Source organism: Athene noctua, chromosome 13 (assembly GCF_965140245.1).
Source record: "Athene noctua chromosome 13, bAthNoc1.hap1.1, whole genome shotgun sequence".
In the NCBI taxonomy this organism is placed as follows: Eukaryota; Metazoa; Chordata; class Aves; order Strigiformes; family Strigidae; genus Athene; species Athene noctua.
In genome coordinates, this window is record NC_134049.1 from 12445997 (window position 1) to 12460969 (window position 14973).

At 36.8% G+C, this 14973-nt stretch overlaps 1 protein-coding gene across 1 annotated transcript in view; it reads left to right on the forward strand.

Moving 5' to 3' along the window:
* ASB7 (ankyrin repeat and SOCS box containing 7) overlaps positions 1-9629 on the forward strand; it is a 31531-nt gene extending 21902 nt beyond the window's left edge. The window contains exon 6 of the mRNA XM_074917539.1: positions 5804-9629. Within this exon, the coding sequence (XP_074773640.1) occupies positions 5804-5943 (140 nt within the window). The 3' untranslated portion in view covers positions 5944-9629. The remainder of the gene's footprint in view (positions 1-5803) is intronic.
* The last annotated feature ends 5344 nt before the right edge of the window (positions 9630-14973 follow it).

Here is a 14973-nt window from a genome sequence, read left to right on the forward strand (position 1 = left end):
TCAAGTGTATTTTAACATGCATTTTAAGCCTATGTTCAGAGCACTTTACTGTCTCCTAAAAATAGATGAACATTATGGTATTGAAATTTTTAGTTGAATTTCCATAGCAATTTCAGTAAGACTGAACTTCTAGAAGCATTACAAAATATTTTTTTACAAAAAATCTTACACAAGCATATTCAAATCTTAATTTTATTGCTAAGTACACCTGTTATACTTAACATTGAGCTTTACTGGCATTCTTCTTTTCCATCTATAATTTTTCAGTCCAAAAGACACTCCTCCTTGGTACATATTTTCTGTGCCAGATATATTGAAATTTAATAGACATCTAAAGCTCACTGTGGAGAATTTATTTTTCAAAGAGCAATAAAAACATTGATTCAAGCTCAAGTATTCTAACAGAGACATACTGAACACAAAATTAAACTAAACTTTTAAAATAACTTGTATGATATCCAGTTAAAAAGAATTAAAAGCTCTCTTTGTCCTGCTGAGCTAGATACTGGTTCAAGGAGTTTGTTCACTTCCTCAGTGAACACTCTGTAATTCTCTTTCTGAATTCAGCCCTGCATGTCTTGTATTACTATTTCAGACCTATAGATTCTCGATGCTAGCTTTTTCTGGCATTTTAAATGCTGGTGAACTGAATATCCTCTGTAGTTTTTCTGCTGTTTTACAGAGTACAAGACAATGCATTTCCTAAACTTAGACCTATTCCTTTTGCAATGAATAGCTGAATTCAGTGTGATCCTGTTTGTTTGTGCATCTTCATCAATGTGTTTCTCGGCTGGTGGGTGTAAGTTTACAGTTGATAAGTTCAATTATCTTTTTTTAATTCCCCCCCCAAAAAAGCTAACAAAATTGTAACTAAATTTAATTGCTGGCAGTAGCTGAGTTCCTTCACAGTTGTGAAATAAGGGATGGATTTAATAGTTAGCTGCAGATATAAATACTTATTCTGATACTCTAGAGGAACTGAGCTGCTGCCAGCCATACGTCAGCCTAGTTTCAACTTTTTTTTTTAATGTTTCACAAAACTTTTATTTTTAAGTTTCCTTTGTAACTAAAAAGAAACAACCAAATGGTTTCTTACTACTGTTTTCAGCTTTTCACAGTTCCCAAGGGAGGCAGAGGCTCAGTTTGAGAAATAACACTGGAAGCTTTTTCTCAAGAAATGTATTAATATTGCAGAGAAGACTGGGCAGCTTCTGAAGTATGTCACTGATGTTGTTGTTAATTTTTTAACTTTAGAAATTGCCTGTCCGCTTCAAACCAATGACACTGTTTACTTTTAAAAGTACTATTTTTTTTAGTAGGTAGAACAATAAATCAGAGGTGATCTTCTCACAGCCTACAAGTGTATTGATTTCAGTTAATCCTAAATTTTCCCTTGGGTAACAGAACAGGTTGCACAGACGCTTTTATATCTTCAATAGCGGAAAAGTGGTAGGGATTCCCCCTTTCCACCTTCACAACACTTTTGCTTAAAACTGGGTGAGAGTCCCTAATAATCAGTGTTGTCAGAAGTACTAGGTCTAATATTATGCCTTAATGATCCTTAAATATAGACCTATTAGGTGAGTTAGTTTCTTGGGGAGTAGGGTCTGCACAGGAAAAACAGGAGGCACAGGTCTAAATGCATAAACTGCAGAGCAGTTGTAAGGATGACATACAGTTCTTTTTTATAGCTAGTAAATCCTATGTGTAAATTCTGTCTGTCTCTGGGATAGAACAGCAAACTCCCAGATAGAATAGCAGAAAAATCTTGAAACTGCAAAAAGGAAAGGAATGTAATATTGAATGAAAATTCAGGATTAATTGTAATAATTTCTTGCTGTTAAAATATGATTATTTTCTCATGTTTTGCCAGAGAAGACCAATCTATTAGTAATGTTTTAAAAGGCTTACTTCATTATTTAAGTAAAAAAAATATTGTTTAAAGAGGAAGAAAAAAAAGCTCGGAATTTTTATTAGCAGTCAAAGAACTGAATTAGGAAAATGGTTAACTTTTATATGTACTAAAGTCCGCTGCCTCTAGAGAGAAAAAAAAATTGAAAAGCAAATACTCTTCATTTTATAACCCTGTTTTACATTTCTTCTGTTTGGAAGAAACTTTCCTGTCATGTTTGGGAAACTATATGCAAGAAGTGTGTTGGTGATTTCTGCTTTCCATTACAGCATGTAGCATGAGCTGTGGAAGACAAAAGATGAACTATACATCTCTTTCCTGTAATTTATTTGTTTATTGATATAAATCGTGCAAAATAAATTGACTGAAGTATCTAACGTGTTCGGGTGAACACATTAGCAAACCTTCAGCTCTACAACAGCGGCAGGTATTTGCTGCCCTGGTGGTAACTCAGGTTGTGTAAGAGTCGAATGATAATGCGGCTGCTCCAGAATAACAGCACTGCCATCATCAAGGAGTGAGTCCCTTTGAGACCAGATCACGGATGTGTTGGGGTTTTTTTTAAGGTGATCTGTAGTTTTATGTCACTGTTTTGCATGATAATGGTAATTAGGTCAGTCTTACCTTTTATTTTGTGGGAGATTTTTTTTGTTTCCTTTTTAATTCTCTCCCTTTGTAGCTTATTTGCCTAAATAACTGTCCAAACTTGTGGTGCAGGATATAACCAAAGTTTCTACTTCCTAATCGTTTTTAAGCAGCACTTTTTTCATCATTTAACTTGTCTTACTTTGCCAAATTACTAATAACATTTTTCATTTGCCAAACCAAGGTTCACTGACATCGGTCTGTAATCCTTTTTTTTTTTTTCTTTTTCATTCAGATGCAACCAAGAATGAGTAAGTGTTCTAGACACCGTTTCTAATAAATCACAAATGCATTAATAACCCTGGAATTTGCAAGGCGTGACCTAAGACACTAACAGCCACTAGATGTAGCAACTGGTGCTTAACACTGGAAATGTCCATTGTTAACACATTCCCAGGAAATATTTTTAGGCTTATCGGGGGAAATGTCATACAGCTGATAATCGGGTCTTTTTTGAATTAACTGATGACCAATTTCTTCTGCGTATTTTAAGTTGTCTGTTCTATTTTGTTCTCCAAAAGCCCGTAGGATGTTAATTAAAAGGCATTCATTTCTGAAACCAGAAATCAGTGTCTCATAGCTGTATTACTGTGTACTCTACTACAGAAAATACAGATACAGATCTGTAGTCGTCTGTATCCTCTAACACTACTGTTTGCAGTGAACTTTTGAAAAGGTGCATCCTTTCTGAACCCTGTTTGCATTCACATTTTAAGCATTGGAACTATTTCTTTATCACCATAAATATTCCTCTGCTTGATATCTTACCAAAAGTAACTTTTCTTTCCCAGAAGCTTGACCATTCAGCTGTTGTCCAAGTTGTATAAATTCATTCCTTCAAGCAGAAAAAAAAAAACAACCCCAAAAACCTGCTAAGAAGAAACCACCAGTGGACAAAGTAACTAATGATCTGTATTCTAAGTCATGGCTGAAGATTATAATTAAAAATAAATTGACATTTAGATACCGTGGTGATAAGTATAATAAAAATGTTTTGCACTTATATGAAGGGAATTCAAATTTGCATGTTCTTTAATTTCAAATCTAATTTCTTTAAAAGCAGACTGAGACTGTTTTCATGCATTACTTCTGCTAGCTTACCTCAGATAATTTTAGTGCTTAAGATAAATCCCAGTGTATACCTGTCTGTCAGCCCATTTCTATAGAAAACCCGCGCAGGGGGGGAAAAAGGAGGAACTTGCTATAAAGGGTAACTGAAACCATGTACAAAATGCCCAAAGTAGAAGACAGGAGATATTTTCATAATCTTTTTACTATGTGCTTACCATGAAAGTCTAATAAACTCATAATGTCAATGTCTATTTAGCTGCTAGAAGGTTTGTTGCTGAACTAGGAGGAGGCTGGAAGAAGGGACGGGCTGCAGAGCCAGCTCTGGGGCTGGCTCAGGTGAGAGAAACTCCCGTCTCCTCCAAACGGGTTCTTACCTGGTGAGCTAACAGCATCCTACTGTCCTGCCGTAAAACCCACTCACGTCAAGCCCCGTACAGAAGGCATTTCTTCTCTCAAAACTGTCCTGCTTAATTGGTGGCAGCTCAGGAAAGCTAATTGGAAATGTCCATCTAAGTCATTTAAAGTTGCTTTTGTTGTTCTGTACTGCTTTTTAAAGAAATGATTAATTCAAGCAGTCAGCTCAATAAAATTGCTGTGCCTTTCTTTGCAAAAACAAGCACTGTCTTTTACCATTAATGATTATACAGATAATAGAAAAGTGCAGTAAGTTGCTCTGTTGGTGATAGATTATCTTGGTACCAAAATAAGCACCTACATTGTTAATGGTGCTGAGTGTTTTGACTCAAACAGCCATCGGGTGCCATAACTGTGTAAACTTCTTTTTTTTTTTTTTTTTTTAAATTTATTTTTGGCCATGACATGGTTAAGTCAATGATCAAAATATTGATTAGCACAACTTCAATGTGTTACTGGGATAATGTCAAAAAAGAGCACAATGAGGAAAAAGCAGCTAGTTTGGTCAGAGTTTTGGAGTAGTTCCCGTGGTGGGAGGTTATTAAATAGAGTCTTCAGCTTTTGAAAGAGGTATTGAGCATGCGTGCAGGATGCAGATTAATATAAAGGTATGTAAAATCATGACTGGTGTGAGAACAATTATTTGTTATTTTTTTGTAACTCAAAGAATGGTAGGCACGCAATGAAATGATCAGGAAGCAGATCTAAAATAAATAAAAGCACTTTGTAGTTTTCCAGCCAACGCCTAATTATATTGTGAAATTTGTTGCCACAGGATGTTTTGGATACTGAAAGTATGAATGAGTTCAAAAAACATTAGACAGATTTACAAAGGGCAGGCTATTCACAGCTATTAAATACATAGATCTGTGCAATCTCTGGTTTAGGAAGGCCCAAAGGCACTGGTGCTGAAAGCTAGAAGGGTATATTGGGACAGGATTTCTCAATGTCTGTTGTTCTGCTCTTTCTCTTTCTTCCTTGGGATCTGTTGTTGGGTACATTCAGATACAAAGCTAGATTAATCTTTCTTACATTATGTTGCATGGGGGACTGTTTTTCAAGGTGTTTGAATAGTTTCCTCTTAAGAATAAGTTTGAAAGGGAACGGATTATTTTGGAAAATCCCTGCCAGAAATACTGAAGTTTGTGTGATGTCAGTAAATATTTTCCTTTGTGGACAGTGGTTAACTCATATTTTCATCTCTCCGTTTGACGAGGTTGTGGCTACATCCAAAGCTTAAAGGCTTCGCCTTTTCATTAGAAGGGAAAAAACAATCTTTAACTCTGCCATGCAATCCTTGAATAACATTTATAAAACTTCACTCTCTAAGGAAACTCCTAGTCCTGTTACAGTGGAACATAGAAGTTTTTGCCTTAATGTTTGAAAATAAGCAAGACTGAGCATTTTTTTCCCTCAAGGATAGAAAAAATTCCACAGAAAGTTAAATGGAGGAGTTACACTGTTCTACAATGCTTAAGCGTATGTTGCCACCTCGTGGGAATCCTGACATGGATAATGTATCAGTAAAATTATGTGCATGTAAAAATGTTTTTAAGATTCATCTATTGAATTTCATTTAATTTCTTTTCATTAGAAAGGTATTCACTTTCACCCTTTTTCTCTTGTAATTTTCCCCTTCCCTCTGCCTCTTAGAAAACAGCAAATATCTGTGATTTTTTTTTTTTTGCTGAGCAAATGATCTTTTGAAGTATGTTTAAAATGTGATCATTTTACTTCTATGTATTCCTTTTGTCTTTTCAGGACAGCCCAGAAACTTGCAAGATCTATGCCGAATTAAAATCCGTCAGTGTATAGGCCTTCAAAACCTAAAACTACTTGATGAACTACCCATTGCCAAGGTCATGAAAGACTACTTAAAACACAAATTTGATGATATCTGATATCCATGAAGAGAAGAACTCTGAGCAAGATTAGTTATATTCCAGATACTGAAGAGGCTTGTTGCCTTGCACAAAGTATATCCTATGCAAATTCTGATTTTTCTGTGAAGTCAGAAGGCAGGTATACACTTCCTTGGGTTTTTTATACCACACGCTAGAAGGTCTTAATTTTTGGTTTCTTGGTCCAAGTTTACAAGGTCCAAGCTTTCTATACAATATTACATTTTAAAAATTGCTGTTGGCTTTTTGTTTGTTTTCACATTAATTGTGCAGACTTGCAGTGGAGATGGAAGATAGCCTCTCAAGGGAAGTGGTTGGTTTGAATTGGCATGCTAAGAAATTATGCAAGAAAATTTTGGAAATCAAGGCACCAGTCCTGCAAAAGGATACTGATAGACCTTCACAGCCCTGTTGTCTGTTGGGACTCTTGTCTCTGCCAGGGTGTATGTTTTTGCAGGATAGAGGGAAGAGTTGATAATCAACATGTCCTAGGGTACTGTACCAACATAATTTGGAAATTAAAGGAAAAATACGGTTACCCTGTTCAATTTGAGGGTCTATACATTGGCTCTTTTTATATTATTATTTTCATAATTATTCTAGTTGGGATACCGATAAAATTCAGGCCCTCTTCTTTCCTGACATTCCTGTTAAATGGATGGCTGTTTGTAAGTCTATTTTTAACAGTGACAGTACACTACAAAGAGGCATAGCCTCTGTATTTTTTACATTAATTTAAGAGTAAAGAAATCTAGATTTTTTTTTGAAGCCAATGTATTCTGTTTCTCATACAGTGCCTCCTGTGCAATAATCTTTCTGATGTATTTTCCCTTTACGTGTTACTCCCCTCCACGCTATTCCTCATTTAGTCTCAGTGCATTATTTGTGAGAATAGGAACTGCTGCCTCGCTGTAGTGTGGACATGACATTACAAAAGTGATGTGGCAGTTGCTGTTCATTATTACTCCTGAATTTCATGAATGTATAACCTGCTTTATTTCACTTTCAGTTGAAATTTTATCTACGGGTTCTCAGTCAAATTGTGTCCACTTAAAAAAAAAAAAAGGGGGGGGGGGAAGAAATTGGCCAAACCCTTTTATTTTAAAAGCAGTGATGGTTGGGTTTTGGTTTTTTTTTTGGATTGCTCTGAAATTCAGCTTGTTTCAGGTTAGAGGGTGGGAAGTGCACATAAGTTAAGATGCCTTTCATATGTGCACTAACAAGAAAAGCCCTGTTTGTATTAAAAGTTTACATTTTGCAATTAATCTGAAAGCAGCAACTGAAAGGAGTACTGAAATTTGGCTACTGAATGTGTTTTTCATACTAGGTATTGAAAAGATCTGTTAAAGAGTTTTGTTTCTGATCATAAAAAAAAAAAAAAAGCTCTTGCTATCAAAAAAAGATTGGGCCAAAATATGCAGTTGTTTCATTCTCTTTATTTTTAAGGGATTATAGAGTCATCATAAGGTTCTTGCCAGTGTCCTCTGCTTTTGTTTTGCCATCCTACTGGCTCTCTAAGAGCCTCTCTAATATCAGGAGTGCTTTCATACCAATTATACTGATGGAAGCGGGGAGATGAAAGGAATGGTGGTGGCTTTTAAGTTTAACACTGTCACTTTCAAAATATTTACTATTAAAAATATGAAAAGCAAGGTGAAGCAGGTATAAGTCATATTCTTTAACTGTGATAGTTCCTTTTAATATCTTATAACCCTGAGCTGCAGTTCCTTGAGCACGATCCTTATCACTGCTAATGGATGCACCGGAACTATGGCAAACAAGGAGGATTATCCCTCCCTATTGTGCCTGGCATTGTATCAGGTTTCCAAATAATAAGTGATTTTGGAGCTTTATGGCTCAGAGGATTGTTAATAGAAAGTTGAACCTTTTTATCTCCAGCTTGTATCGGTTCAAGTCCAGCCTGCTTGAGCAGTGACCAAAAGTTCATGTCTCAGCAGCATGAGTGAGCAAGTATGTCCAACCTTAACGCCACGCAGTGCAGTGGTCACCTCTGGGCGGTAAAGCTTTAGAGTGCTTCCTCCAGGTTGGATGTAATGGTGGTGGCATTGTAACAGGGACAACCTGAGAGCACAGGTGGGGTGTGCGTGTGAGCTTGTGTGCATGATGGTGTCTGTCAGCTCCTATCAAAGCGAGAAAGATCAGCTGTTATGATCTTTAAGCTCTCCAGTACTCAGGCAGGACAGATGTTAAGAATTGACTGGTAGGTTTTAAAGCATGAATCTTCAGTTCCGTGACATGAGATCAGAACCTTAAAATTGCTTTCTTTTTTTAAAAAAATACTTGGTATTGTTCACTACATTTGTAAGTTGGTCTAAACCAGTGTACTTCCCCACTGAATTTTTACAGTAATATTTTCTAAGGTAATCTAGAATATATTTTAGTTGCAATCTATATTAAGGCAAATTATTTGTTCTGTCTGTTGCTGTGACTGAAGAAAATTACCGAAAACTTTGGTAACAAGAATGCTATTTAATGAAGAAATGTGTAATTCCATTATTTATTGTTTGAGGTTTGTTTTTTGGTTATTTCTTTTAAGTAACTGACATCTAAAGGGAACACACATACATTTCAGGCCAATAAAAAGCGTTTCTTTTAAATTTCATCCTATCTTCTCTCCCCTCCCCAAGGTAGAGGGAAGCCCTTGCCCTTTCTTACGATGCTAAGCCATCCCTTGTAGATGGTTTCTCTGACGTTGATTCAGCAAAGTACTGCAGCACATGTGTGTTTCAATCTACTGATAGTCCCATTCACTATCTGAAGTTATACATGTGCATGAGTGCGAGTGAAGTATGGTTATTCATTGATAAACCTATCCAAATTTCAGTAATGGGGAATTCAGTCTTTTTTAAATTATTTTAAATATTGTGCACAAATACTTTGAACTTTGGTTTTCATTCAGACTAGAATGTGGAAGGAGAAGTGCATAATATAAACTTCTTATGTAGCCTAGTTCCATTACCTTAAACTTCACAGTTGAACACTTTTAATAAACCTTAAAAAATTGGCAAATACACCAAAGAATCAATGTGAGTAAAAGACTCTGATCATTAACAAACTGCAAACCTCATCCTTTAAAACAAAGCAGAAAGTTTTTGTAAATATTTATGTTTATAAATGTACAGCAGAGTAAGAGTGTTTTTTAGATTATTTAATTACCATATTTCTAAACTATTTACATTATAGACATTACTTGTTAGTTTGAAAAGCTCTTGAGTGTTTTTTCTTGTTTTATTTTGGGTTTGTTTTTGTTTTTTAAAATTCATTATCACTCATACTTGGAATAACTGGCTTCCTTGGGATAGCGTGGAAAAATCCGTTTTCTGGCTCTAGTTGGCAGTCATAGGAGAACACATCTGGACAAAGTCATCAGATAAATACCCAAAGGCAAAAGAGAATATGTAGCGTGTTTACCAGGGTGGACCTGGGCTAGATGAAAAAATTGGATCCTAACTTTCTCAGTTAAGTCTGTCGAGAGCCCCCAGTGACGTATGGACAAGAGCAACTTGCAACCTGCCCACAAGTCTAGCTTCCAGCAACACTGTGTTACCAATATCATAATGTATTTTGTTCTTCCTTTGCAATGTAAGCTTTTGCTTTGGGTCAATTCTAATTTAAAAAAAGAAAAAAAAACTGGTTAAAACCTTTTTTTTGATTTTTTTTGTTCTGTTTATTTCTCTTGTAATGTTTTAATAACATAATACCACTTTACACATTTTCTCTCAATATTTGTCTGTCTCTTCTACTTATTTTCCCTTCTCTGGTGCACATAATTCTGGTAATGCATTTGGTACTCAGATTTCCCCCTGCACATAGTTCGGATGTCTCATGAATTGCAATGTGATTTTTTTACCGGTAAATATGCGCGTAAAACTTGCTCTAGAGATGGACTTCAGAAGGGGGAACAAATTGGTCTTTAGCTATGAGTAGTTGGGTTTTCCCTACTCAGATTCCAGAGCAGCCACTTCAGGGTTTTCTGAAAGGTTTACCTTTCCTCAAGTTCATGTAGTGACTAAGATACAAAAATGGACCAAATAGAGGTCATATTTTGCAGTTGAATGTTTGGTGTCCATTTACTGCTAATAAAAGTTGCATAAGGGGAATGTATATGAATATTCCTGGCACACAAATGGGAACTGGAAGCATTTGGTTTCAGTCATGAGAGTAATATGCAACCAAAAGCATTAAGGTTTTAGACCCTAAAAATTTGGAGAGGAAGGAGACTAGATTTAAAGACATTACTGCTGAAGGGTAGCAAGGAAAGAAAGTTTCTCAATTTCTCAGTAGCAAGCTATACAAGCATCACTGGGAGTATGTATGCTGTACAACCAGTGTTTAGAACTGTTGATGATAGTTACTAACAGACTCACCAGACTTGGACTAAATAAAATTGGTAAATTTGGTAAATACTGAATACTAAATTGTATTTACCAAATGCTGTGTGAAACATATTGTTCCTCTTTATGTATCGTATTTCCTGTTTGAATATTCACTTGTTAAGTTTAAAACATTAATGACTAATGTTACTGCTCAAAAAACCCCTATTTACAAGCTGTTGACAAATGATGTCTTTAGAATACACGTTTTTTTCATATATTGATACAAGTGTGTGATAAGGAAGCATACTTATTTTATATGGGAACACACTTTTTTTAACCATAGTGTATAACAAAACTTTTGTACCTTTGAAAGCAAAAGTAATGGAGCTAATGAAAATGAGCAAAGAACAGGCTCTGCCATGTCTTTCCTCAGACAGCCTGGACTGAAGCATTTAAATTCTCTTTGCTCTAGTCTGTCCCCTCTGCTTTGATTGGGGCTACCACCACCTCAAAGCTTTTATGCTTTTCCTTGAAACTGGAATAATACTGAAAGGCTATTGTTCTTTTCCTATAGCAATGGCATATTGAATCTTTTCTGTATGATTCTACTTGTTGACTTACGTTATTAGCCATAGTAAAACTCAACGTGTGATTTTAATCCCATGACAATAAGAAACAATCAGATCTATACATTGCTTTATGAAACCATGCTACCAGGAATTCCTCAGCCAGTGCATTCCCTAGGGATCCACAACGTGCAGCTGGAACAGCAAAAATTTGGGATCGAAAGCTGCGTTGACTTTTATTGGGAAATATCCAGCTGTCTAGTGAAGAAATCAGAACTCCAGCTGTTTCCTCCACATCTGGGATATCTAGTGCTGCTGACTGCGGTTTGTGAGGTCCCAGGTAAGTTTTGAATGCTGTTACAGCTTGTCTTAATGTTTACAAGAAGGATGCTTGACTCATCTACAAAGGGTGCTTGTAAAGGGTCTACAAGCGTTTCTGTACCTTCTCTAAACTCACTGGGCTTTTCGGTATAGTGGAATTTGTGTAGTCTTATAGCAAGTGTGTTTGAGAGTGATGGGCACTACAGAGAGTGAGCGTTTCCCACTCTTTGGCTTGATCTGTTGCAGTGTTTTGCAGACCCCTCAGCATCCATGAGATACTCCTAAAAGGTCTGGGAAAGGTGAATGAAAAGCAAGCTTACAGACAGTAGATTATACAATAGTAAGTGCTTTTAAGAGAACATTTAAGTCCATGGATGTACAGCAAAAAGCATCTATTCTTTCTTAAAGACAGCCAAATTGGCCATAACTCTTGTCTTGCAAAAATAGTTTATTTGCAGTCTGAGTACTCTCCAAATATATCAGAAGATCATCTCCTCCTGTTCTGTCACAAGTAACTTAAGAGTTAATGCAAGTATTATACTAAATTCTGTCCTCATTTCTGACTTGCACCATTGTAACTCCACAGAAGGTGGTGGTTACTCAACATTTAATCTAGTGGAAAGCAAATAATTTATTTGGATGGCCAGCTTGCAGTCCTGCTCCTTGCTTTATGGTCTAATGAGGAGAGTATTTTTGGAAACTATTTGCAAAACACTTTGTGAAGGAGCTCTGGAGAGATTCTGTAGTTAAGGCCAAATTTATAAACAACCAGTAGACAATTATTTTTTTCCCCCTAAAAACGGCCTGTTTTGATAGAGTTGCTTAAATGCATTGGTATCTAGTCCTGAGTTGGTGAGAGACATTTCAGTTTGTCCATTTTGTATCTTGAGAAACTTAACATGTCTGCTTATTTTTTCATACAGTGGATTAGTTAAAGTAGATCCACAATGAACTAAATCTAAATTCAATTTATTTTAAAGGCTGAATTAATTTTAAAGCCATTACAGATTGAATTTTATATATTTCAGTGTAATGGTGGGTTCTTCAATTCTACCTTCCAGCAGTCTGTATTCTCAATGTGTTTGAAAAATACTGGGTTACAAATTTGAGTAGCATCTTGTTGGCTGAAACAGTTAGAGCTGCCCTTGTCATGGCTATGCCTGAGCCTAAAAGGTGGCTGGGAAAAGTGACGTGTCTGTGTCCTGGTCAGCTTCAAGCTAATTCTGTGTGGTTTTTAGATTCTCATCTGTTACTGCCTGACTGTAGCGTTTGCATGGGATAATGGGAATTTAGATTCAGCATCATCTAGTGCTTGATTTTTAAGTCTCAGAGTGCCCAGCTGCAGGACACGGGTTCTTGAAATGTGACTTCCAAGCTGTGCCCATCTCGAGCAGCTCAACTGGAGATCTGTCCCCTAACTATCTTATTAACTATTTTCCCTAACTATCTTACTTGCTCATCTCATAATTGATTTTAATATAGCGGTTAGGAAGCAAAACCAAATAATTTTTAAAGAGCAGTCAGTCTGAAAATAAAGCGACTGAGATGTTTGGTAGGAGGATGAAGTTGAGATGTGGGATTGTGTGTGAGAGAGCTCAGAAAATGTGGCTTTTGATCTTACAGAAATGTTTGGTATGTGGGTTGTTGGGCTCAGAAGTTTGAATGTCCTTAATATAAAATAATCTGCATGAGTATTTGAGTCTGTTCCTTTTATACTTTGTGTGAACTATTTAATGGTTAGTGAGCCAGAAAAAGTCACTGTGTTTGCTGATGGTTCAGGCACCCTCCTGATGAGTGGAAGAGTTGAATTAAAGTTCCCACTCTGAAGCAAGCAAAGCAATTAAGGATGGGGATTTGCACTTGTGTTCCCACCTTTTAGTGCTGTGATTACAGGTTTGTAAAATTGTGCCACAGAGAGAGTGTGTAACAAAACTGTTACACAATCTCTGAGATTGACCCTGAAAAGTCATTCAAAGCAGGTACCCAGCTGGAGCTCACCCTTATGTCTCTCATGTGTGAACAAACAACTGATGTTTATGGGAGTGTTTTGTCCCTGCTTACCTGTGATCTACCTGGAAGAAATAATTCAGACCTTCTCTGGTCCCCTGAGCACCTCCAGCAGAGCTCTGGTGGTGTTTGTATTTATAGGCACCCACTTGCTTCCAGCTCTAGCCTTTGATATCAGTGCTGACCTTTTTCTTCCTCTTCACAACCTGTCCTCCACAGCAGGTCACCGAGGAGGGCAGGGGATGTGACCTTTCTTGCTCCGAAGGAGACTGCCCTAGCAGGTGGATTGAATGGTGGGATTTCAGGCATCATGTAGCAGTGACATTCACCAGTCCCAGATCTAATGCTTGGCCGTGCTCAGAATGACCAAGAAATGGATGGATGCTTCTGCAGGCATCTGAAAGAGGGAAGGAGGCTGGGTGAAGCATATGGAAGGATATTTAGGCTAAGTCCAAAAAGAATGAATACATATTTATGGGTGTAAATTGAGTTTGTAAGTAGGGTGGGCAACTGAGCTGGCATCCAGGAGCGTGGACCTATAGATTGTGTGGTTAGAAAAATGTGATGCTGTGAAAGCAGACACAAAGCAAGTGTTAATTGAGATGCCAGAGCAGGCTCAAGAAGAGGAGGTAGCATATTGTCTGAAATATTTACTGTTGTCATTTTGAAATGACTGGCAGCTTACACCTCCTGCTCTCTGATCAGATGAACACGACATTGCCTTAGCTTTGGGATATCGTGGACACAGTGTGTCAGTCAATGCCATCCCCTCTGCCCTTTGTCTCAGGGACATTAGTTTCCTACCATGTCAGCCTCTTCTGCACCATTTCCTCACTGCATGAAGGCAGAGTAGCTTGAAAAGGAAAGGTGGAGGAGGCTGGGGATGATAATTAAGGTGGCAGTGGTAATTGTTATGTGTGCCTCAAGTGGTGGTCGGGGGAAAAATCACATCTTTGCAGTGTAGCTGAGTTTGCTATTGATCTGTTGTTAATCTGAGTGAAAAATCTAACATGGTGCTATTTTTTGTGATACTGCTTAGGACTCCTATATGCTTTGTTTTTATTTTATTTTCATCTGCTTGGTTGGCTAAAGAATCAGTATTTCTCTTTTTTTTTTTTTTTTTTTTAATATAAAATCAAAATATCACACCCTGCATTTTCATTTACTTTGGTTGAGTGTTTCATGCCACATCACTGGTTTATCTTGTGGTGCTTTAAGACTCAAAAACACTTAGCAAACTTCTTTCTCATCATAGCCAGTCACTGTTTTAATGGATCAAACTGACTAAGGGCATAATGAAATCTTGTAGTGACGTATCTGCGTTATTAATATATCCTGTAACTGCTTTTAATTTGTTCATGTCCAAGTAAATTAAATTACTTTCTTTAAGACTCTCATCAGTTGTTATCAACCAGTATTAGAAAGCACTTTAAATTATTCCAAATAAGACTTCTTTGAAAGATGATCCAGATACGGGCAATTTCAATCTTATCTGGTAAATAGCTTCAGATAACCTCTGCTGCTAATTGAGTCTTGTGTTTTCTTCTTCCTGAGCTTGGGTACAACACTGATTATTTTTCCCCTCAAGACATTTTGCCAAAATTTTTGAAATTTACCATTTTGAGGAAAGAAACTTTGCTGAATTGAATTTGCCTTCACAATTCATTGGCCTTCCTTCTGTCTTGGTAAAAGAACAGCTTTTAATGAGAGCAGACCCCTTGTTTTAAAGGGCATTTTTAATGGCCCCTACATCTTGCCCAGATGTTCAGTGTCTTATCTAGTACTTTCTTAATTTGTAG